Source organism: Aulostomus chinensis, chromosome 1 (genome assembly GCF_037954235.1).
Source record: "Aulostomus chinensis isolate RoL2024-O1b breed Wild chromosome 1, RoL_Achi_v1.0, whole genome shotgun sequence".
In the NCBI taxonomy this organism is placed as follows: Eukaryota; Metazoa; Chordata; class Actinopteri; order Syngnathiformes; family Aulostomidae; genus Aulostomus; species Aulostomus chinensis.
Genome location: NC_141320.1, coordinates 27,189,132 through 27,215,483, shown reverse-complemented (window position 1 = coordinate 27,215,483; position 26,352 = coordinate 27,189,132). Strand labels below are relative to the sequence as shown.

Genomic DNA, 26,352 nt, shown 5'->3' with positions numbered 1-26,352 from the left:
AATGAGCCCCTCCACTCCATTCAGGCCCAGGTTTAAAATCCTGTCAGCTCAATTCTCTCAGTGAGCAAAGAAGTGGAGGAGCAGAACACAAGAGGGGAAGGAAGTCAAGGGTTCACCTGTGGAGGGATTTCCTCTCTGTGAGATTGAGACAGATGTGAGACAGGACAAGAGAAACTCAAGCTTTGGCTCCTTTGTTATTTTTCTGAAATGGAGCACTTGATTTGAACATGCACAGTTTTATTAATATGCTCTTATTTTGAAATGCAGCCCTACTTTTATTAGTCAATGAGACACCATCATACACATCTGCAGTCATTCAAGTATGTTCAGTTTGAAGTTACGTGATAACAGATCTTAGTTGATTTCTGTTTCTGTCTGTTGCTCCGCTGTTTCAGAGTCAAATGAAGAGATTTCTGATGTTGCTGTTTGTGTCCTGCAGATGTGGAGCAGCTGCTGGTGATTAAAGAAGAGGTTCCCCCTGAGCTGCAGGACCCAGAGCCCCCCCACATTAAAGAGGAGTGGGAGGAGCTCTGGACCAGTGAGGAGGGAGGGCAGCTTCAAGGACAGGAGGAGGCTGATATCACCACGTTCCCCTTCACTCTGGTCCCTGTGAAGAGTGAAGGGAACGAAGAGAAACCCCAGTTCCCACAGCTTCATCAGAGTCTAACTGAGGAGAACTTGAAAGAAGAGTCTCTGAGCAGCAGCCCAGTTCATCCTCTGAAAACAGAAGCTGATGGAGAAGAGTGTGGAGGACCAGAACCAGAACCAGCCAGCAAGGTAGATCCAGATCCACTTGAACAACCCCAGACTGAAGACCAGATGTCAGACTCTTCTGAAGCTGAGACTGAAGTCAGGAAGGATGAGCGTCCCTTTAGGTGCTCAACATGCAGTAAAGGTTATAGTTACAAAAATAGTTTGGATAAACACATGAGAACACACACTGGGGAGAAACCGTTCTCATGCTCAGTTTGTGGCAAAAGATTTTCAGAAAAGGCATATCTGAAAAGTCACATGAGAACACATACTGGGGAGAAACCATTTTCCTGTTCTATTTGTGGCAAAACATTCTCACTTAAAGGACATCTGAAAACACACATGTACATTCACACTGGGGAGAAACCAGTCCCCTGCCCTATCTGTGGCAAAAGGTTCTCAGAAAAAGGACAACTAACAAGACACATGAGAACGCACACAGGGGAGAAACCATACCCCTGCTCAGTTTGTGGCAAAAGATTTTCCAGAAAGGGAGATCTGAAAATACACACAAGAACGCACACAGGGGAGAGACCTTTCCCCTGCTCAGTTTGTGGCACAAGATTTACCAAAAAGGGGGATCTGAAAAGACACAAAAGAACACACACTGAGGAGAAACCATTCCCCTGCTCGGTATGTGGCAAAAGATTTTTAGATAAGAGATACCTGAAAACACACATGAAAACACACCCTTGAAATAAACCATTTGTCACGATGTCGCTCTGAAGCCGTAACCAGAGTGAGAGTTGCACGTTGAAGTCCAACTGAAGAATTCATTTAACAAAAAATGCAAAAATAAACTGAAATTGAACTAAGAGAAAAATGAGATGTGATCATTAGTGGAGTCTGTGTGTGTGTGTGTGTGTGTGTGTGTGTGTGTGTGTGTGCGCGCGCGTGTGCACGAGTTTTTAGAGGTGAAAGGAAGAGATGTTGGCTGCTGAAAATCCAAGTGACGATGGATGAGGAGGAAGCAGTGGCCAGTAATGGGGTGTCAGTAAAGAGAGCTCTGGACTCAGGAGCTTCCAACTCAGAGGAATGAACAGCTCCCTGCCCTCCAGATGAGTTATCAAGAAAAGAGCTCATGAAAATATATGACACTCGGGATTTGTGGAGCTGAAGATGACCTGTTGGTTTCTATGTTTCTCTGCAAACGTCAGGCAGAATGTGGAAGAGCGTCACAGCTGAGACTGTTAAAACCTTAGAGAATGTTTGCTCATGTTGTAAAAGTGCTATTCATGCAGAATAGGATGCTTATTCATGGACGTTAAAATATATTTGGGTCAAACCACAGGAGCTGAAGTGTGTACCCTCATGCTCCAGATCTCAAAGTTGTAAACTTACTTTGTGGTTGGCAGATTGATGTTTGCATGTGTTAATTTTAATAATCTGAACTATTTGACCTCAACCTGGGCGCCTATTTTGAGATTTTGAGAATCCTTGGATGTGACATGACTCTACCTCCAATCTGTATGTCCCCTCCCCACGGTGATCAATAGCTGACTGTTCCTCAGAAACACCAGAGAACTTCTGATGCTCTATGAGTGCTGTAACTTCTCTCTCATGCATGAATAAAGTATGTAAGGTTTGAGAAAGAGACCACGCCTCCTTTCTGTTCACTGCTCCGCCGGACGACCCCCCCACGCAGGGCCACTTGACCACAATTAATGGCGACGAGGATGGGATCCTCAACACCTGAGGTTACAGACTCGATGCAACGACTCCACTGATCATATAGACTGGTAGGAGAACACCTTTTACCAGTTACAGCAGCAGACTCCCAGTAGCAAACCTACTCAGTCCTCCACCTCTGCTTGAGCAGCTGCTGCTGCCAATGATGATCTCCAAAGTCCTGTTCCGTCACTTAGTGAACTGTCCAAGCTTCCTAAAAGAGAGCAGAACTTGTCTGCCTCACTCTCTCCCACTGCTCAATGGAGCCCTGCATTTAGAAGAAGAACTAGAACCTGGAAACCTAGGATACCAGGACAAAAATGTGTGTTAAATGATGAAGGAGAAGAAGCGATTAATGAAGAAGATTGTATCCTAGAAGAGGTAGAGGGTTTGAAGGCCAAGACCAACAGGAAGAGGAAACTGGCACCCCAGACCTCAGACTCAACAGGGCCCCAGACCAGGACCGCCTCTGAACCTGTGGCATCCCCCTCAACAATAGGACAGCACTTCAGTGTCTTCCAGTGTGCAACAATGAAAATGAAAAACAGAAAGTTGTAACTGAATGCTCTCAAATAACTCTTAACTGCTGAACCTAAAGTTGAACTATCAGTAGATGGAAAATCTGCTGAACTATTAGGGGACACAGGTGCAACAGTTTCCACCATTAATAAGTCAGATGCTAACCGTGTAGGATTAGTTCCTACTTCTGAAAATATAAAAACAGTAGCAATTGCTGGAGCAACTATGCAAAGTCCATTGGAGCACCAGCCAAAGTTCAATTTGGACTCATTTCATGAGAGCATCCATTTGTAATCACTGATAACTCACCATGTAATCTATTGGGTCAGGATTTATTCACCAAGTGGCGTGCAACTATTCATTGTTCTCCTGAAGGCGTTCATAGCACAGTCCCTGACCATGATTCTGAATGCTTCTTCAACATGCTACAGGCTGTAAATACAGGATGCTATTATTCTCTCATGTACTCCTTTTCAATCAGATGCTGACGGTGTCCTGGATTCAGACGGATGATTTCTTAGCAGGAAAAGAAGACCTGCCAGATCATTCCAGGTTCACAGGTTTACAAGACCTCCATGTAACTCTACATGTTGATATGACAGGAACGGATGTTGCCTGCTTCAAACTGTTAGACCCAAATACGGGATCACAATTCTCTGTGTTCTCAGATACTTTGGCAAGAACCCCAAAAGGTGTTTTCTATTTACCAAACGTTGGAGGTTTGGCTTTGTCACTGTTTCAGGTTGATAAAACCTCGCCCCATATTTCCGTGGCTGCTGTAGAAGGAATAGAAGCACAACGACTCGGCCCTATAGCACATTACATGACTCACAATTCCCCAGAGGAAGGGTTTTTTATGATGACATCATGTGTGTACATGTGTGTATGTATATATATGTTTTGACTCTACACATGGACATTGTCCTGTTGCATGTGGCTGTATTGTTATTGGAAGACAAGTCATGGCCAGATAGTTCATCAGTCGGGGGGGGGGGGGGGCGAGAAGATGAGGTTGCAGTATGTTAATTGGAAAATCGTGTGTGTCTGTGTGTGTGGTTGTGTGGTTGTGTGTTATGGTTCACAAAATAAAGGAAAGACGATTAAGTCCCATTAATGTTTATTATGATTGTAATTAATTTACCAAGAAAAGGGTTTCAGTCGGCTCACAAAAATATCTGCAGCCTGAGAAATAGAATAACAGAAGTGTCCCAACTCTTGTCCTTGGATATCCGTCTAGTGGCAAGATCACAAACTCACCTTGATGATACATTCAATGAGGATGCACTGGGAATCCAGGGGTACAATATTTTTACAAGAGACAGGAACAGCTATGGAGGAGGTGGAGCAGTTTATGTACAAAATCACATTCCAGCAAAAGTAAGATTGGATTTGATGGCTGCAATACTGAAGTGATCTGGGTGCAAATCAGTCTACCTCATGTTCAACCATTGCTTGTAGGGTGTGTCCAGACCACCAAGTGCAAGGTTTCACGTTAGATAGAGGACGCCATCTTGATCGAGACATTTATTTGCCTGGAGACACAAACATAGATTGGAACTTGTCCACTTCAAGAGAAGCTGCGATGCAAGAACATGTAATTGAACACAGATGGTGGAAAGATCAACAAGAGTGTTCTAGGAAAGATGGGGCGAAAGTGAAACATGCACAGACCACATACTCCCAAACTGGAGCTGTTTCTGTTCCAAAGCATTATCTAGACCAGTGGGGTGTTCTGATCAGAACCGAGTGGTAACTGCAAGGAAAGGACATGCTCCTCTAAGAAAATATACAGTCAGGAATATGAAATCACCCTGGGTGGACACAGAACTAAGAGAAGCAGTGAGATGGAGAAATGAAGCAAAACAGGCAGCGATAATATCTGGTTTTGAATCGGATTGGCAAATCTATACAGAAATTAAGAAATTATGTTACTTCTCTTTCTTCTTTTTATTACTATTCACCACAACTGGGTTCCATTTGCAATCGTTCGAAATAATAAAAACACAAGAACACACCTGAGGTTCCTTTTTAGCTGGAATGTTCCTTTCAGAGCTTTAAGAGTGAGGAGAAAGATTTTAAACTCAGTTCTGGATTGGTGATGTGGTCTCTCCTCCTAGTTCCTGTCCATGCACGTGCAGCTGCATTCTTGAGCAGCTGCAGTCTTGAAGGGGAGGTTCACTTTTTTGGACCTTTGGCCTTCCCAGCTCACCAGGGTGCTCCCAGCAACTGGAGACAGTTTTGGACCCATTGGGTCTGGTCCTGCTGACGCTATCTGCAATGCTAGTGCTAGCGCGAGTGGATAGGCCTGCCATTTAAATACCATCTGACTCACTCCACAGCACATTCCAGGCGACTGAAATAAAACTCCAGAATATCAATTTAAAGTGTTTGTTGATAGAATCATTCTGGGGAGGAAACTTTTAGTACATCGCGGTTCTTTTTGAGGGACAAACCTCAGATTTCAGGTGTAATTTTACCTCTCCTCAAGTCGGTAGATGTGGGCTCACGTTACAGCTTCAGAGGACTGATATGCTACTGACTGAATGTATTCCTCAGCCATTGATGAGTCGGCCGATATTTATCTATAATATATATTTATATATACAGTAACTTCTACCAGTGCTGTCTCTGTGCTGGGCTCTAAAACCAGACTGAAACCCTCAAATCAACTCTTGTTATGGAGGAAGTCACTCAGCTGATTACTCCAGAATTTTAGAGAGGAGGGGAGGTCAGCTATCAGTCCATAGTTGGCTAGAACCTCAGGGTATCCACAGCTTCCCTGACCAGGACTTGAACCCTAGGCTGTGGCAGTGAGAGCACCAGTCCTAGCCACTGGACTATCAGGGACCACACTGACCAGAGTTTGTCCTTGCAGGAGTCAGTGACTTAATAGAGTCTAACAAAGGGTTGAACCTGAATGAGACAGTTACCCTTCAACGTGGGGCCATGGCAGAGTGAACCAAGAACACTACAATGGGGGTGAGAGTGGAGCCATGATGGATTCACAGTTCATCACCTCCACCATCATGTGGACCACCTGATCACCTCTCCCTCAACCACTAAATAACTCATTCCCTGACCAGGAATCGAACCCGGGCCGCACCGGTGAGAGCACTGAATCCTAGCCTCTAGACCAGGGACCACACTGACCTCTCCAACAACAGAGACTATAGACAATGACTCAAGAACACAGGACTCTGTGGTCTCAGTTTGAGATGCAGAGGGTCCACCAAGACCACCAGACACCTCAGCCCCCTAAAGACAGTCCACCCCCAGGATCCTGCCCCCCTCTGCTCCAACTCAGCCCTCCATTCATAACTGACTTTGTCTCAGTCTCTTCACAATGCCAGTCACTGAAACACTGACAATGTGATGGGGCTTCCTGTCTTTACTGCATTTTCTTCAAGGCTCACAACTGCTACTTCCTACAGTCGTCTCAACTGTGTACTTGTACTACCAGTTGTTATGAGCTGTCAATCAATGTTAATAATTGATCTTAACATCTGTACATTATTTAAGGAACACAAATACTTTTACTTCATTCTGAGAATGAGCAGACGTTCAATATAATTCTCATTTCCTGGTCAAAGACTCCTGCTGGTCAGAGAGGATCTGGGCTGGATTGGAAAGCTTCAGAGAGGGAAACCTTCACTCTGGACTGGACTGAGAACAGAGCAGCCTCAGCTTCCTGGAGCCTGACTTCCCTCTGTGTTGCTGCATCAGTTAAACAGTGACTCTGACAGAGGGGATGTAACTCAGTGGTAGAGCGCATGCTTTGCATGTATGAGGCCCCGGGTTCAATCCCCGGCATCTCCAGCTGGTCCTTTGGAGCCTTCATCTTATCAGCTAAATTGATCCATAAATGTGACAACAGTTGATAACAAACTCCCAGAAGAGAAACCAGTCTGTTGCATATCAAAGTATTTGTAGCTGCGTCAGTGTGACTGTGAGCCTTCATAGCCAGCATGAAGGAGCTGGTTTCATCTTTGCTGGGGAAATCCCACACACAGCTGCTCTCAGTTCCAAATGTGTGTGTCCTCAGTCCTCCGTCCTCCTGCTGCCCTCAGAATACAGACACAATTCAACCTGGCAAGTTTGGAGCATAGAAGTGCTCCTGAAGAGATGTGTGTCAGCCCACAGCTGGCTGTTCTTACCTGGAACCTCAAGATGAAACTGCTTCCACAGATTGGAAATGAATCTGATGTTGACTTTTGGACAAATCACCTGTTCATCAGTTCATCATCACTTCCATCCATTTCTACTGCTGATCTTGTTATAGAAAGGAGTCTATCTGCTGTGTGACTGAGGCAGTTACTGTGAGCTGCTGCATGTCTCAGTGTGTGTGTGTGTGTGGGGGGGGCTGTGTGTGACTGGTCGGCTGCCAAGGATTATTGATGAGATCAATCATGATCAGCTCAGAGATCACGGCACAGAAGAAGGAGACTTTTTGATTTTTGGGGGTTCAGTTTCTAAGTCAGACACATCATCACAATTTGAAGTTTTCCTCCAGTAAAAAACAAAACAACACAAAACCAAACAAAAACATGATTTGACTTTTGATGTCTCCATTTTTTGGAAATTGTGAGTCCAACAAGCAGGAGGCCGTTTGAGCTTGGAAACTGTGAAGCATCACCAGTAACTGCTGGTTAATTTACAGGTGTTTCCTCCAAAAAGTTTAAAATGAACTCAATGCTGAATCCCTCGTCGTCATCACTGAGCTGCAGAACTGGTCCATGCAGGAGGCTGAGCAGGTCTTCCTCTCTGGTCCAGTGTCTCAGCACAGGTCAGAGTAGAGAATTAAAACATGAACACAAATCTTTATCAGCTGTTTACTGACATCAGTGGCTACCTTCAAGTAAGAGTGTTAGTGAATGGACCCTTTTTAAAGTTTATGTTATAATGTTTGAAAAATGATGCTCACAAAATCACAATAAAAGTGTTTGTGGTAAAATGATTCCAGTGGATTTTATTGCCATTTTAAGAGTTCAAGCGTATTTTGATGACATTGTTTGATGTCATGACTCTCAGTTACTTTAGCAGGACCATCGGGACATGAAATCTTCCTCATCATCCCATATCGACCCTCAACCCTCACACAGAACCAGGAGCCCTCAACTGAAGGAACCTTTAAAACTGAGAAGTTGGACAGGAAGCAGTATTTTGGTGGAATGAACCTTTAAAACTATAAATTAGAAAGTATTTTGGTGGAATGAACCTTTAAAACTATAAATTAGAAAGTATTTTGGAGGAATTGGAATAATCCTTTTATACAGTTGTCAGAAATTAAAGGACAGGAAGTAGTATTTTGGTGGAATAAACCTTTAATACTGTAGTTCGAAAGGAGTAATTTGCTATCATCTAATTCGATAGGTGGCGCTGTCACCAAAAAACAAAAGTCCAACAAATGCATTTTATCATCCAATTCAGTAGGTGGTGCTGTGGGGTCCTGGAACTGCAGCTCTCTGGTGCTGCAGGATCTCCTCTTGAAAAGCCTCACACTTCAGAGTCGTTCCAGAATCTAGGAGCAGAAACCAAAGTCTCCTACGACGAGGATGGGATTGGAACCCACGCCTGCAGAGCTCAATGGATCAGCAGTCCATCACCTTAACCACTCGGCCACCTCGTCTCCTGACCACCATGATGTGCTGCTTTCTCTGAGCCTTTGAAACAGTGAACTCTTTGGAGCCCAGTTGTCAGAAATGGACCCAGCAGGAGCCACTGAACACAACTCTGACATCATCAGGCTTCTTCCCAGCAGCTTGGTGCTCCAGAAGGAAGAATCCAGACCATCGCTACATCATCAGAGTGAACACCAGCTGATGTTGACCAGTTTAACAAGCCTTTGACTGCTAAATGACATCCAAGCTCAGATTCTCTTGTCCTGGTAGAACAAGTCAGTGTTGAAGAAGATGAGAGCACCAGTCTCTTTCATCCAATGCTGGAACAGCGTTAGACTGAAGGTCTGAAGGTCCCTGGTCTGGTCCAGGTTTCAACAGGGGACCAGCATCAGCCAGCATTTAAATGTGGACAGCAGTGGAGGTGAAGCCCACATCAAGGAAACCAGCCTCCCATCACTGTCCTGTGCTGAGTTTCTTTAAAAAATGTGAGACAAACTCAAGATTTTCTGTTTCCTGTGTTGGACTTTGCCTCAGAGAATCAGAGCCAATCAGAAGCTTGTTGGTCTTGGATGCTGGTCATCAGGAGCAATGAGGGGCTCAGTGTCTTGCTCAAGGACACTTCAACATGGTCACCAGCTGAAGTGAGAACTGAACCAGCAACTCTGCTAGACGGCCACTCTGCCTCCAGGCCGTGCCCCCCTAACCTGAATCATCATGATGTCATTATTTGTTGCTTGAATTCACCAAATGTGTGACGTGGTGAGTTTGTCAGGAGTTTAAAGACCAAAGTTGTGAACACACAGAGAAGTAAACCTGTCAAAGCTGCTTCACTTGATGAGTGAAACTGAGGAACTGATAGAAGAGCAACAAAGAAAATGGAGTCAGAAGGTCGTCTTCTTCACTGCTCAGTCACAACACACACACACACACACACACACACACACACACACACACAAATAGTTTGTCTTTGAGAGAGGACAAAAATATTTGACTGTGCAGACATGAACTTTCATTGTCTAATTTCAGTCTCCTACAAAAGTGTGTGAATGTGGTCGTTGTGGCCGAGTGGTGAAGGCGATGGACTAGAAATCCATTGGGGTCTCTCTGCTCAGGCTGGAGTCCTGCCAACAACGTTGAACTGTTGACAATTTAAATTTGACTCATTTTTCCTCCACACTGTCCTTCATCACAGCATTTAACATCAGGACTGCTCCCAGATCAGCTCCATGACCTCATCCCTGCACCAGAGTACCGCCCAAGTTCATCAAAAACGACCAAGCATAAATATATAATATGTATATAATGTGAACACACCTGTACAGGTGCGTTAATGTGCTTAATGATAGAGAATGAGTGAAGGGTGCGTTCAGAGTGGAGTGCAGTACCACAGTCAGGCCAGCAGGTGGGGCTTTCGTTGGTGCTGTCTACCTAATTGCGGTGTCTGTGCTCTGCCAGCAGAGGTCGTGCTTCCCCACCAATCTTCTAGGGTGTCTGAGTGGTGCCGCCATGTTTAGGTCGTAGCAGGAGGACGTAGGTTTCCGCTTGGCAATTTGGATGTAGCGAAAGTCATGTTATGAATGGAGGGCTGAGTTGGAGCAGAGGGGGCAGGATCCTGGGGGTGGACTGTCTTTAGGGGGCTGAGGTGTCTGGTGGTCTTGGTGGACCCTCTGCATCTCAAGCTGAGACCACAGAGTCCTGTGTTCTTGAGTCATTGTCTATAGTCTCTGTTGTTGGGGAGCTCAGTGTGGTCCCTGGTCTAGTGGCTAGGATTCGGTGCTCTCACCGCCGCGGCCCGGGTTCGATTCCCGGTCAGGGAATGAGTTATTTAGAGGTTGAGGGAGAGGTGATCAGGTGGTCCACATGATGGTGGAGGTGATGAACTGTGAATCCATCATGGCTCCACTCTCACCCCCATTGTAGTGTTCTTGGTTCACTCTGCCATGGCCCCATGTTGAAGGGTGACTGTCTCATTCAGGTTCAACCCTTTGTTAGACTCTATTAAGTCACTGACTCCCAAACTCTGTAATCCTCCTTAGTAGCTTTGGTTATTGATGATCTGCAATGGTTCGTGGGGGTGGAGCCTATCCCAGCAGCCCTCAGGTGAGGGGCGGGGTTTATCCTGGACAGGTCACCAGTCCATGGCAGGGCCAACACATAGAGACAGATTGATTATAAAAATGTTCATCCCCAGTTTGAAGTTAGAGACAGGATTTAAGTGTGGAAGGTTTTTGTGTCTTCAATTTAATTCTGAGTGTTGTAAACTGTTTCTAACGAATTCTACTGTTCAACAGTCAAAATGTTTTCTAACCAAGCTGAATGCTCTCATATACTTTTTAAAGTTGAGTTTCTCTCACGTCCTCCTGAGATCAAAGACAGAATTCTAGGTACAAATAAATACACTATCAAAGCCCCCTGATGACATCATCATCAATTCTGACTTTGATCTGGAGGCTCTTGCTTTCTTGCTTCAAATAAAAAACGTTGTTCCAGGGAAAAGTCTGCACACACACACACACACACACACACACACACACACACACACACACACACACACACACACACACACACACACAGCCTGTCTTCAGTATAAAATGGTCTGTCACGTTCTCTCACGTTGGAAGATTTCTCTGACTCCATTGTGAATACAGAGACTCTTCATCTGCCACCTGAGTCTTGATCCACTGATTCCTCTGATCCACCTCTTTCTGCTCCAACAAGGCTGACATGGATCAGGTGGGTCCATGTCATCCAATCAGGAGGTTTCTCCTCTCAGTTAATTTTCTTCATCCCAGTTTAGATTGATTCTTCTCAGCCTGATGAAGGAGCATCTGATCAGGTGTTTGACTGCTTGTTGGTTGTAATTCCATAGATTTTAATCTCAGATGTTATAGAATTAATAAGAACATCTTAAAGACCTTTGTCCAACACTTGAAACTCTCCTGTCTGTCCAGGCCCAACTGGCCTTTGGTAGTGAGGTGGTGGATGCATGTGTATGAAATGAGGCTGGTGTTGCTGTGAGGAGCCACTAGAGGGAGACACCTGTCGTTCCTCCCAGCTGACAACGAGGCTTCACAGCTGCATTTGAAGCTGTCCTTTATTGGTCCCAACTGTCTTGAGCTCAGGGGCCAAACTCACCAACAACACTTCCTCCTGGTCATGTGGTCTGTTTGTCAGGAGATTCCCAATCCAAAGTTGTTGACACACAAGAGAAGAAAACACGTCAAAGTTTGTTCATTTTTATGAATCAAACTGAAAATGAACAGAAGAGTGACAGTGAAAATGGATTCAAAAATAATGAATAATCATGAATAATGAATAAATACTCAGAATTTACTGGCATTTGACTGCATTTTGTGGTTAATCAGTAGATGAAAGAGGAACATATATATTCTATACATGTGATGTACGTACGTGGCTGTGGACAAAAGCGTCTGCTCAATGAAATTGTAGGATTGTAGAATTCTATAAATGTAGAATATAATTGTAGAAATGCTCTCTCTCACCACCCCCAACGTCTGTGCCAGGGTCTCTGGCCAGTGGTCAATGGCTCCTATCACCTGCCCAGGATGGATCCAGCTTGCTTGTCTTTGTAATTCTGCACTTATTAGAGACCTGGAAACAAAGGAATGCTGAAAAAGAGAAAATAGGACCTCACACAAATGGGCTTGTGACAGAAATTAAGATCATTTTGTGGATATCCATCCTCTTCAAATGTGTGTGTGAATGTGGTCGTTGTGGCTGAGTGGTGAAGGCGATGGACTAGAAATCCATTGGGGTGTCCCTGCTCAGGTTGGAGTCCTGCCAGCAACGTTAAGCTGTTGATGTTCCATGTCAGGGTGAACGTCCTACCTGTGCCTGATTCAGTGTGGTGGCTCACACCTGAATTTATCCTAACAAGCTAACTTCTTAACGCCAATCTACACAGTTTGAATCATCAAAACCTCAAACTGCAGTAAGAATTTTCAATTCTCTCATCCACAACAATCCTCATCAATAAAATCTGGAAGAAGGAACCGCAGAAAGTCTGCAGGAGAATGTAGACGAGTGCTGCCACCGACCCGTCGTGGGGAGGACCGGTAACGTGGCGACCCCACTTCCCAAAAGAAGCCGACCGTCCAGCGCACCCTCATCACCCAATAAGGACCTCGGGGACATCCTGGACTCAGTTGACAGGAAACTAACAAGTTTCGATGCTTGACTCTCTCGTGGAAATCCTCCACAAAGAGCCTCCATGAGTCTCTGGGACTCAGCCAGCAAAAGGTGGCTTCACTGGCCGCTAGAAATCAAGCCCTTCAAGCCTCCAGCCTCCCATCACTGTTTCCTCCCTCTCAAATATGTATCCTGAAATATGGATTTGAGTCTTTAGATGCTGTAACGTCCAAAGATCATATTCTTATTGACCCTCCCCCTTCTTTGTTCCACCATGGAAAGAGGAGAACTCTATTCTAGTTTAGTGGATGAACATAGAGGGACTACACCTGGATCTCTGTGTTTAACAAACAATTGAGTTAAACATCAGGAGTCATGAGTTTGCTCAAAACTACTGACTTGGACTGAGTTCAATGAGTTTATAGCCAACAATTCTCCATCAGCCAGCACATCCTGCAACAGTGGTGATAAAAACCTTCCTTTTAACAGACAGGAACCTCGAGCAGATCCAGGATCAGTGGGGACGAGGTTACAAACAAAGGTACCTCAAAACCTCAAAAGTCATTTAGTAAGAGTTCCTAATGAAGTCAAGATGATGCTAACAGCAATGTAGTGATAGTTGCTAAGAAACTCAGTGATGCTTACAGTAATGTAGTAAGAGTTTCGAATAACCTCAAAGTGATGCTGACAGTCATTTAGTAAGAGTTACTAATGAACTCAGTTCAATGCTACAGTGATGTCGTGAGAATTGCTCATAAACTCAAAATGATGCTAACAGTAATGTAGTGATAGTTGCTAATAAACTCAAAGTAATGCTGACAGTAATGTAGTAAGAGTTGCTACGAACCTTTAAATAAGGCAACAGTAATGTAGTTAGAGTTGCTACGAACCTCAAAATAATGTGACAGTGATGTCAGAAGAATTGCTAATGATCTCAAAATGATGCGACAGTGATGTAGTAAGAATTGCTAATGAACTCAAAATGATGCTAAAAGTAATGGAGTGAAAGTTTCCAATAACGTCAAAGTGATGCTGACAGTCATGTAGTAAGAGTTGCTACGAACCTCAAAACAATGCGACAGTAATGTAGTAAAAGTTGCTACGAACCTCAAAATATTGCGACAGTGATGTCGGAAGAATTGCGAATGAACTCAAAATGATGCTAACAGTAATGTAGTGATAGTTGCTAATCAAGTCAGTGATGCTTACAGTAATGTAGTAAGAGTTTCGAACAACCTCAAAGTGATGCTGACAGTCATGTAGTAAGAGTTGCTACGAACCTTAAAATAATGCGACACTGATGTCAGAAGAATTGCTAAAGATCGTAAAATGATGCGACGGTGATTTAGTAAGAATTGCTCATGAACTCAAGATGATGCTAACAGTAATGTAGTGATAGTTTTTAAGAAACTCAGTGATGCTTACAGTAATGTAGTAAGAGTTTCGAACAACCTCAAAGTGATGCTGACAGTCATTTAGTAAGAGTTGCTAATGAACTCAATTTAATGCTACAGTGATGTCGGAAGAACTGCTAATGATCTCAAAATGATGTGACAGTGATGTAGTAAGAATTGCTAATGAACTTAAAATGATGCTAACAGTAATGTAGTGATAGTTGCGAAGAAACTCAGTGATGCTTGCAATAATGTAGTGAGAGTTGCTACGAACCTCAAAATAATGTGACAGTGATGTCAGAAGAATTGCTAATGATCTCAAAATGATGCGACAGTGATGTAGTAAGAATTGCTAATGAACTCAAAATGATGCTAACAGTAATGGAGTGAAACTTTCGAATAACCTCAAAGTGAAGCTGACAGTCATGTAGTAAGTGTTGTTACAAACCTCAAAATAATGCGAAAGTAATGTAGTAAAGTTGCTACGAACCTCAAAATATTGCGACAGTGATGTCGGAAGAATTGCTAATGAACTCAAGATGATGCTAACAGCAATGTAGTGATAGTTGCTAAGAAACTCAGTGATGCTTACAGTAATGTAGTAAGAGTTTCGAATAACCTCAAAGTGATGCTGACAGTCATTTAGTAAGAGTTGCTAATGAACTCAAGATGATGCTAACAGCAATGTAGTGATAGTTGCTAAGAAACTCAGTGATGCTTACAGTCATGTAGGAAGAGTTTCGAAAAACCTCAAAGTGATGCTGAAAGTCATTTAGTAAGAGTTGCGAATGAACTCAAGATGATGCTACAGTGATGTTGTGAGAATTGCTCATAAACTCAAAATGATGCGACAGTAATGTCGTGACATTAAAACCTCAAAGTGATTATGACAGTCATGTAGTAAGGGTTGCTACGAACCTAAAAATAATGCTGAAGTAAAGTAGTAAGAGTTGCTACGAACCTCAAAATAATGTGAAAGTGATGTCAGAAGAATTGCAAATGATCTCAAAATATTGCGACAGTGATGTCGGAAGAATTGCTAATGAACTCAAAATGATGCTAACAGTAATGTAGTGATAGTTGCTAATTAACTCAGTGATGCTTACAGTAATGTAGTAAGTGTTTCGAAAAACCTAAAAGTGATGCTGTCAGTCATGTAGTAACAGTTGCTTCTAACCTCAAAATGATGCTAACAGTAATGTAGTAAGAGTTGCTAATGAACTCAAAATGATGCTCACAGTAATGGAGTGAAAGTATCGAATAACCTCAAAGTGATGCTGACAGTCATGTAGTAAGAGTTGCAACAAACCTCAAAATAATGTGACAGTAATGTAAAAGTTGCTATGAACCTCAAAATATTGCGACAGTGATTTCGGAGGAATTGCTAATGAACTCAAAATGATGCTAACAGTAATGTAGTGATAGTTGCTAATCAACTCAGTGATGCTTACAGTAATGGAGTAAGTGTTTCGAATAACCTCAAAGTGATGCTGACAGTCATTTAGTCAGAGTTGCTAATGAACTCAATTTAATGCTACAGTGATGTCGTGAGAATTGCTCATAAACTCAAAATGATGCTAACAGTAATGTAGTGATAGCTGCTAATAAACTCAAAGTGATGCTGACAGTAATGTAGTCAGAGTTGCTACGAACCTTAAAATAATGCAACAATAATGTAGTAAGAGTTGCTACGAACCTCAAAATAATGCGACAGTGATGTCGGAAAAATTGCTAATGATCTCAAAATGATGCGACAGTGATTTAGTAAGAATTGCTCATGAACTCAAAATGATGCTAACAGTAATGGAGTGAACGTTTTGAATAACCTCAAAGTGATGCTGACAGTCATGTACTAAGAGTTGCTACGAACCTCAAAATAATGCGACAGTAATGTAGTAAAAGTTGCTACGAACCTCAAAATATTGCGACAGTAATGTCGGAAGAATTGCTAATGAACTCAAAATGATGCAAACAGTAATGTAGTGATAGTTGCTAATCAACTCAGTCATGCTAACAGTAATGTAGTAAGTGATTTGAATAACCTCAAAGTGATGCTTACAGTCATGTAGTAAGATTTGCTACGAACCTCAAAATAATGCGAAAGTAATGTCGTAAAAGTTGCTACGAACCTCAAAATATTGCGACAGTGATGTCGGAAGAATTGCTAATGAACTCAAGATGATGCTAACAGTAATGTAGTGGTAGTTGCTAATCAAGTCAGTGATGCTTACAGTAATGTAGTAAGTGTTTCGAACAACCTCAAAGTGATGCTGACAGTAATGTAGTAAGAGTTGCTACGAACCTTAAAATAATGCAACAATAATGTAGTAAGAGTTGCTACGAACCTCAAAATATTCCGAAAGTGATGTCGGAAGAATTGCTAATGAACTCAAAATGATGCTAACAGTAATGTAGTGATAGTTGCTAATCAAGTCAGTGATGCTGAAAGTAATGTAGTAAGAGTTGCTACGAACCTCAAAATAATGCGACAGTGATGTCAGAAAAATTGCTAAAGATCTTAAAAAGATGCGACAGTGATGTAGTAAGAATTGCTCATGAACTCAAAATGATGCTAACAGTAATGTAGTGATAGTTGCTAATCAAGTCAGTGATGCTTACAGTAATGTAGTAAGTGTTTCGAATAACCTCAAAGTGATGGTGACAGTCATGTAGTAAGAGTTGCTACGAACCTCAAAATAATGCGACAGTAATGTGATAAAAGTTGCTACGAACCTCAAAATATTGCGACAGTGATGTCGGAAGAATTGCTAATGAACTTAAAATGATGCTAACAGTAATGGAGTGAAAGTTTCGAATAACCTCAAAGTGATGCTGACAGTCTTGTAGTCAGAGTTGCTACGAACCTCAAAATAATGCGACAGTGATGTCGGAAGAATTGCTAAAGATCTCAAAATGATGCGACAGTGATGTAGTGGTAGTTGCTAATCAAGTCAGTGATGCTTACAGTAATGTATTAAGTGTTTCGAACAACCTCAAAGTGATGCTGACAGTCATGTAGTATGAGTTAATACGAACCTCAAAATAATGCTACAATGATGTCGGAAGAATTGCTAATTAACTCAAAATGATGCTAAAAGTAATGGAGTGAAAGTTTCCAATAACCTCAAAGTGATGCTGACAGTCATGTAGTAAGAGTTGCTACGAACCTCAATATAATGCGACAGTAATGTAGTAAAAGTTTCTACGAACCTCAAAATATTGCGACAGTGATATCAGAACAATTGCTAATGATGTGAAAATGATGCGACAGTGATGTAGTAGAAGTTGCTACGAACCTCAAAATATTGTGACAGTGATGTCGGAAGAATTGCTAATGAACTCAAGATGATGCGAACAGTAATGTAGTGATAGTTGCTAAGAAACTCAGTGATGCTTAAAGTAATGTAGAAAGAGTTTCGAACAACCTCAAAGTGATGCTGACAGTAATGTAGTAAGAGTTGCTACGAACCTCAAAATAATGCGACAGTAATGTGATAAAAGTTGCTACGAACCTCAAAATATTGCGACAGTGATGTCGGAAGAATTGCTAATGAACTTAAAATGATGCTAACAGTAATGTAGTGATAGTTGCTAATCAAGTCAGTGATGCTGACAGTAATGTAGTAAGAGTTGCTACGAACCTCAAAATAATGCGACAGTGATGTCAGAAAAATTGCTAAAGATCTTAAAAAGATGCGACAGTGATGTAGTAAGAATTGCTCATGAACTCAAAATGATGCTAACAGTAATGTAGTGATAGTTGCTAATCAAGTCTGTGATGCTTACAGTAATGTAGTAAGTGTTTCGAATAACCTCTAAGTGATGCTGACAGTCATGTAGTAAGAGTTGCTACGAACCTCAAAATAATGCGACAGTAATGTGATAAAAGTTGCTACGAACCTCAAAATATTGCGACAGTGATGTCGGAAGAATTGCTAATGAACTTAAAATGATGCTAAAAGTAATGGATCGAAAGTTTCGAATAACCTCAAAGTGATGCTGACAGTCTTGTAGTAAGAGTTGCTACGAACCTCAAAATAATGCGACAGTGATGTCGGAAGAATTGCTAAAGATCTCAAAATGATGCGACAGTGAGTTCAGAAGAATTGGTAATGATCTCAAAATGATGCTAACAGTAATGGAGTGAACGTTTCGAATAACCTCAAAGTGATGCTGACAGTCTTGTACTAAGAGTTGATACGAACCTCAAAATAATGCGAAAGTGATGTCGGAAGAATTGCTAAAGATCTCAAAATGATGTGACAGTGATGTAGTGGTAGTTGCTAATCAAGTCAGTGATGCTTACAGTAATGTAGTAAGTGTTTTGAACAACCTCAAAGTGATGCTGACAGTCATGCAGTAAAAGTTGCTACGAACCTCAAAATATTGCGACAGTGATGTCGGAAGAACTGCTAATGATCTCAAAATGATGTGACAGTGATGTAGTAAGAATTGCTCATGAACTTAAAATGATGCTAACAGTAATGTAGTGATAGTTGCTAAGAAACTCAGTGATGCTTGCAGTAATGTAGTAAGAGTTGCTACGAACCTCAAAATAATGCGACAGTGATGTCGGAAGAATTGCTAATGATTTCAAAATGATGCGACAGTGATGTAGTCAGAATTGCTAATGAACTCAAAATGATGCTAACAGTAATGGAGTGAAACTTTCGAATAACCTCAAAGTGATACTTACAGTTATGGAGTAAGTGTTGCTACGAACCTCAAAATAATGCGACAGTAATGTAGTAAAAGTTGCTACGAACCTCAAAATATTGCGACAGTGATGTCGGAAGAATTGCGAATGAACTCAAAATGATGCTAACAGTAATGTAGTGATAGTTGCCAATCAACTCAGTGATGCTTACAGTAATGTAGTAAGTGTTTCGAACAACCTCAAAGTGATGCTGACAGTCATTTAGTAAGAGTTGCTCATGAACTCAATTCAATGCTACAGTGATGTCGTGAGAATTGCTCAACAACTTAAAATGATGCGACAGTAATGTAGTGACAGTTGCTAATAAACTCAAAGTGATGATGACAGTAATGTAGTAAAAGTTGCTAGGAACCTTAAAATAATGCAACAATAATGTAGTTAGAGTTGCTACGAACCTCAAAATATTGTGACAGTGATGTCAGAAGAATTGCTAATGATCTCAAAATGATGCGACAGTGATGTAGTAAGAATTGCTAATGAACTCAAGATGATGCTAACAGTAATGTAGTGATAGTTGCTAAGAAACTCAAAGTGATGTTGACAGTAATGTAGTAAGAGTTGCTACGAACCTTAAAATATTCCGACAGTGATGTCGGAAGAATTGCGAATGAACTCAAGATGATGCTAACAGCAATGGAGTGAAACTTTCGAATAACCTCAAAGTGATGCTGACAGTCATGTACTAAGAGTTGCTACGAACCTCAAAATAATGCGACAGTGATGTAGTAAAAGTTGCTACGAACCTCAAAATATTGCGACAGTAATGTCGAAAGAATTGCTAATGAACTCAAAATGATGCTAACAGTAATGTAGTGATAGTTGCTAATCAACTCAGTGATGCTTACAGTAATGTAGTAAGTGTTTCGAATAACCTCAAAGTGATGCTTACAGTCATGTAGTAAGAGTTGCTACGAACCTCAAAATAATGCGAAAGTAATGTAGTAAAAGTTGCTACGAACCTCAAAATATTGCGACAGTGATGTCGGAAGAATTTCTAATGAACTCAAGATGATGCTAACAGTAATGTAGTGGTAGTTGCTAATCAAGTCAGTGATGCTTACAGTAATGTAGTAAGTGTTTCGAACAATCTCAAAGTGATGCTGACAGTCATGTAGTAAGAGTTGCTACTAACCTTAAAATAATGCAACAATAATGTAGTAAGAGTTGCTACGAACCTCAAAATATTTCGACAGTGATGTCGGAAGAATTGCTAATGAACTCAAAATGATGCTAACAGTAATGTAGTTATAGTTGCTAATCAAGTCAGTGATGCTGACAGTAATGTAGAAAGAGTTGCTACGAACCTCAAAATAATGCGACAGTGATGTCAGAAAAATTGCTAAAGATCTTAAAAAGATGCGACAGTGATGTAGTAAGAATTGCTCATGAACTCAAAATGATGCTAACAGTAATGTAGTGATAGTTGCTAATCAAGTCAGTGATGCTTACAGTAATGTAGTAAGTTTCGAATAACCTCAAAGTGATGCTGACAGTCATGTAGTAAGAGTTGCTACGAACCTCAAAATAATGCGACAGTAATGTGATAAAAGTTGCTACGAACCTCAAAATATTGCGACAGTGATGTCGGAAGAATTGCTAATGAACTTAAAATGATGCTAACAGTAATGGAGTGAAAGTTTCGAATAACCTCAAAGTGATGCTGACAGTCTTGTAGTCAGAGTTGCTACGAACCTCAAAATAATGCGACAGTGATGTCGGAAGAATTGCTAAAGATCTCAAAATGATGCGACAGTGATGTAGTGGTAGTTGCTAATCAAGTCAGTGATGCTTACAGTAATGTATTAAGTGTTTCGAACAACCTCAAAGTGATGCTGACAGTCATGCAGTATGATTTGCTACGAACCTCAAAATAATGCTACAGTGATGTCGGATAAATTGCTAATTAACTCAAAATGATGCTAAAAGTAATGTAGTGATAGTTGCTAAAAAAACTCAAAGTGATGCTGACAGTAATGTAGTAAAAGTTGCTACGAACCTCAAAATAATGCGACAGTGATGTCAGAAGAATTGCTAAAGATCTCAAAATAATGCGACAGCGATGTAGTAAGAATTGCTAATGAACTCAAAATGATGCTAACAGTAATGGAGTGAAAGTTTCCAATAACCTCAAAGTGATGCTGACAGTCATGTAGTAAGAGTTGCTACGAACCTCAAAATAATGCGACAGTAATGTAGTAAAAGTTTCTACGAATCTCAAAATATTGCGACGGTGATGTCGGAACAATTGCTAATGATGTGAAAATGATGCGACAGTGATGTAGTAGAAGTTGCTACGAACCTCAAAATATTGTGACAGTGATGTTGGAAGAATTGCTAATGAACTCAAGATGATGCTAACAGTAATGTAGTGATAGTTGCTAAGAAACTCAGTGATGCTTAAAGTAATGTAGAAAGAGTTTCGAACAACCTCAAAATGATGCAACAATAATGTAGTAAGAGTTGCTACGAACCTCAAAATATTGCGACAGTGATGTCGGAAGAAATGCTAATGAACTCAAAATGATGCTAACAGTAATGTAGTGAAAGTTGCTCATCAACTCAGTGATGCTTACAGCAATGTAGTAAGTGTTTCGAACAACCTCAAAGTGATGCTGACAGTCATTTAGTTAGAGTTGCTAATGAACTCAGTTCAGTGATACAGTGATTTCGTGAGAATTGCTCAAAAACTCAAAATGATGCTAACAGTAATGTAGTGATTGTTGCTAATAAACTCAAAGTGATGCTGACAGTAATGTAGTAAGAGTTGCTAGGAACCTTAAAATAATGCAACACTAATGTAGTAAAAGTTGCTACGAACCTCTAAATATTGTGACAGTGATGTCGGAAGAATTGCTAATGAAGTCAAAATGATGATAACAGTAATGTAGTGATAGTTGCTAATCAAGTCAGTGATGCTTACAGTAATGTAGTTAGTGTTTCGAACAACCTCAAAGTGATGGTGACAGTCATGTAGGAAGAGTCTCTACGAACCTCAAAATAATGCGACAGTGATGTCAGAAGAATTGCTAAAGATCTTAAAATGATGCGACAGTGATGGAGTGAACGTTTCGAAAAACCTCAAAGTGATGCTGACAGTCTTGTACTAAGAGTTGCAACGAACCTCAAAATAATGCGACAGTGATGTCGGAAGAATTGCTAATGAACTCAAGATGATGCTAACAGCAATGTCGTGATAGTTGCTAAGAAACTCAGTGATGCTTACAGTAATGTAGTAAGAGTTTCGAACAACCTCAAAGTGATGCTGACAGTCATTTAGTAAGAGTTGCTAATGAACTCAATTTAATGCTACAGTGATGTCGTGAGAATTGCTCATGAACTCAAAATGATGCCAACAGTAATGTAGTGATAGTTGCTAATAAACTCAAAGTGATGCTGAAAGTAATGTAGTAGAAGTTGCTACGAACCTCAAAATATTGCGACAGTGATGTCGGAAGAATTGCTAATGAACTCAAAATGATGCTAACAGTAATGTAGTGATTGTTGCTAATCAACTCAGTGATGCTTAAAGTAATGTAGGAAGAGTTTCGAACAACCTCAAAGTGATGCTGACTGTCATTTAGTAAGAGTTGCTAATGAACTAAATTCAATGCTACAGTGATGTCGTGAGAATTGCTCATAAACTCAAAATGATGCGACAGTGATGTAGTAAGAATTGCTAATGAACTCAAAATGATGCTAACAGTAATGGAGTGAAACTTTCGAATAACCTCAAAGTGATGCTGACAGTCATGTAGTAAGAGTTGCTACGAACCTCAAAATAATGTGACAGTAATGTAGTAAAAGTTGCTACGAACCTCAAAAAAATGCGACAGTTATGTAGGAAAAGTTGCTACGAACCTCAAAATATTGCGAAAGTGATATCGGAAGAATTGCTAATGAACTCAAAATGATGCTAACAGTAATGTAGTGATAGTTGCTAATCAACTCAGTGATGCTTACAGTATTGTAGTAAGTGTTTCGAATAACCTCAAAGTGATGCTTACAGTCATGTAGTAAGTGTTGCTACAAACCTCAAAATAATGCGAAAGTAATGTAGTAAAAGTTGCTACGAACCTCAAAATATTGCGACAGTGATGTCGGAAGAATTGCTAATAAACTCAAGATGATGCTAACAGTAATGTAGTGATAGTTGCAAAGAAACTCAGTGATGCTTACAGTAATGTAGTAAGAGTTGCTAATGAACTCAATTCAATGCTACAGTGATGTCGTGAGAATTGCTCATAAACTCAAAATGATGCTAACAGTAATGTAGTGAAAGTTGGTAATAAACTCAAAGTGATGCTGACAGTAATGTAGTAAGAGTTGCTAATGAACTCAGTTCAATGCGACAGTGATTTCGTGAGAATTGCTCAACAACTCAAAATGATGCTAACAGTGATGTAGTGATAGTTGCTAATAAACTCAAAGTGATGCTGACAGTAATGTAGTAAGAGTTGCTAGGAACCTTAAAATAATGCAACAATAATGTAGTAAGAGTTGCTACGGACCTCAAAATAATGTGACAGTGATGTCGGAAGAATTGCTAATGATGTCAAAATGATGCGACAGTGATGTAGTAAAAGTTGCTACGAACCTCAAAATATTGTGACAGTGATGTCGGAAGAATTGCTAATGAACTCAAGATGATGCTAACAGTAATGTAGTGATAGTTGCTAAGAAACTCAGTGATGCTTAAAGTAATGTAGTAAGAGTTTCGAACAACCTCAAAGTGATGCTGACAGTAATTTAGTAAGAGTTGCTAATGAACTCAATTTAATGCTACAGTGATGTCGTGAGAATTGCTAATGAACTCAAAATGATGCTAACAGCAATGTAGTGATAGTTGCTAATAAACTCAAAGTGATGCTGACAGTAATGTAGTAAAAGTTGCTACGAACCTCAAAATAATGCGACAGTAATGAAGTAAAAGTTTCTACGAACCTCAAAATAATGCGACAGTAATGTAGTAAAAGTTACTACGGACCTCAAAATATTGCGACAGTGATGTCGGAAGAATTGCTCATGAACTCAAGATGATGCTAACAGTAATGTAGTGATAGTTGCTAAGAAACTCAGTGATGCTGACAGTAATGTAGTAAGAGTTTCGAACAACCTCAAAGTGATGCTGACAGTCATTTAGTTAGAGTTGCTAATGAACTCAGTTCAGTGATACAGTGATTTCGTGAGAATTGCTCAAAAACTCAAAATGATGCTAACAGTAATGTAGTGATTGTTGCTAATAAACTCAAAGTGATGCTGACAGTAATGTAGTAAGAGTTGCTAGGAACCTTAAAATAATGCAACACTAATGTAGTAAAAGTTGCTACGAACCTCTAAATATTGTGACAGTGATGTCGGAAGAATTGCTAATGAAGTCAAAATGATGATAACAGTAATGTCGTGATAGTTGCTAATCAACTCAGTGATGTTTACAGTAATGTAGTTAGTGTTTCGAACAACCTCAAAGTGATGGTGACAGTCATGTAGTAAGAGTTGCTACGAACCTCAAAACAATGCGACAGTGATGTCAGAAGAATTGCTAAAGATCTTAAAATGATGCGACAGTGATGGAGTGAACGTTTCGAAAAACCTCAAAGTGATGCTGACAGTCTTGTACTAAGAGTTGCAACGAACCTCAAAATAATGCGACAGTGATGTCGAAAGAATTGCTAATGAACTCAAGATGATGCTAACAGCAATGTCGTGATAGTTGCTAAGAAACTCAGTGATGCTTACAGTAATGTAGTAAGAGTTTCGAACAACCTCAAAGTGATGCTGACAGTCATTTAGTAAGAGTTGCTAATGAACTCAATTTAATGCTACAGTGATGTCGTGAGAATTGCTCATGAACTCAAAATGATGCAAACAGTAATGTAGTGATAGTTGCTAATAAACTCAAAGTGATGCTGACAGTCATGTAGTAAGAGTTGCTACGAACCTTAAAATAATGCAACAATAATGTAGTAAGAGTTGCTAATGAACTCAATTCAATGCTACAGTGATGTCGTGAGAATTGCTCATGAACTCAAAATGATGCGAACAGTAATGTAGTGATAGTTGCTAATAAACTCAAAGTGATGCTGACAGTAATGTAGTAAGAGTTGCTACGAACCTTAAAATAATGCAACAATAATGTAGTAAGAGTTGCTACGAACCTCAAAATATTGCGACAGTGATGTCGGAAGAATTGCTCATGAACTCAGAATGATACTAACAGTAATGGAGTGAAACTTCCGAATAACCTCAAAGTGATGCTGACAGTCATGTAGTAAGAGTTGCGAATGAACTCAATATAATGCGACAGTAATGTAGTAAAAGTTGCTACGAACCTCAAAATATTGTGACAGGTATGTCGGAAGAATTGCTAATGAACTTAAAATGATGCTAACAGTAATGTAGTGATAGTTTCTCATCAACTCAGTGATGCTTACAGTAATGTAGTAAGTGTTTCGAATAACCTCAAAGTGATGCTGACAGTCATGTAGTAAGTGTTTCTACAAACCTCAAAAAAATGGGACAGTAATGTAGTAAAAGTTGCTACGAACCTCTAAATATTGCGACAGTGATGTCTGAAGAATTGCTAAAAAACTCAAGATGATGCAAACAGTAATGTAGTGATAGTTGCTAAGAAACTCAGTGATGCTTACAGTAATGTAGTAAGTGTTTCAAACAACCTCAAAGTGATGCTGACAGTCATTCAGTAAGAGTTGCTAATGAACTCAATTTAATGCTACAGTGATGTCGTGAGAATTGCTCATGAACTCAAGATGATGCTAACAGTAATGTAGTGATAGTTGCTAATAAACTCAAAGTGATGCTGACAGTAATGTAGTAAGAGTTGCTACGAACCTTAAAATAATGCAACAATAATGTAGTAAGAGTTGCTACGAACCTCAAAATATTGCGACAGTGATGTCGGAAGAACTGCTAATGATCTCAAAATGATGTGAAAGTGATGTAGTAAGAATTGCTAATGAACTCAAAATGATGCTAACAGTAATGGAGTGAAAGTTTCGAATAACCTCAAAGTGATGCTGACAGTCATGTAGTAAGTGTTGCTACGAACCTCAACATAATGCGACAGTAATGTAGTAAAATTTGCTACGAACCTCAAAATATTGCGACAGTGATATCGGAAGAATTGCGAATGAACTTAAAATGATGCTAACAGTGATGTAGTGATAGTTGCTAATCAACTCAGTGATGCTTACAGTAATGTAGTAAGAGTTTCGAACAACCTCAAAGTGATGGTGACAGTCATGTAGTAACAGTTGCTACGAACATCAAAATAATGCGACAGTGATGTCGGAAGAATTGCTAAAGATCTCAAAGTGATGCGACAGTGATTTAGAAAGAAGTGCTCATGAACTCAAAATGATGCTAACAGTAATGGAGTGAACGTTTCGAATAACCTCAAAGTGATGCTGACAGTCTTGGACAAAGAGTTGCTACGAACCTCAAAATAATGCGACAGTGATGTCGGAAGAATTGCTAATGATCTCAAAATGATGCGACAGTGATGTAGTAAGAATTG

At 40.5% G+C, this 26,352-nt stretch overlaps 1 protein-coding gene, 1 long non-coding RNA gene and 1 other non-coding gene across 4 annotated transcripts in view; 2 read left to right on the top strand and 1 right to left on the bottom strand.

Annotated features, from left to right (window-relative positions):
- The first annotated feature begins 322 nt into the window (after positions 1 to 322).
- On the top strand, positions 323 to 1,449 carry LOC147271015 (uncharacterized). Its single transcript, XM_086205649.1, has 3 exons — positions 323 to 329; positions 440 to 620; positions 726 to 1,449. Exons 1-3 carry the CDS (start codon positions 323 to 325, stop codon positions 1,447 to 1,449), a joined length of 912 nt encoding a protein of 303 aa, XP_086061775.1.
- Positions 1,450 to 6,684: 5,235 nt separating this feature from the next.
- trnaa-ugc (transfer RNA alanine (anticodon UGC)) lies at positions 6,685 to 6,756 on the top strand. Its single transcript has one exon. It is a non-coding gene; the product is annotated as a tRNA-Ala (tRNA).
- Positions 6,757 to 11,505: 4,749 nt separating this feature from the next.
- Positions 11,506 to 26,352, bottom strand: part of LOC147271013 (uncharacterized) — a 42,551-nt gene continuing 27,704 nt past the window's right edge. Inside the window, exons 2-3 of one of the 2 annotated variants that reach the window (XR_015115734.1) lie at positions 12,062 to 12,187; positions 11,506 to 11,721 (exon numbers count right to left, since the gene is read on the bottom strand). This is a non-coding gene — a long non-coding RNA (uncharacterized LOC147271013). Of the gene's footprint in view, positions 11,722 to 12,061; positions 12,188 to 26,352 lie in introns of those variants that run through there. The other variant, XR_015115733.1, reaches the window with a different exon arrangement.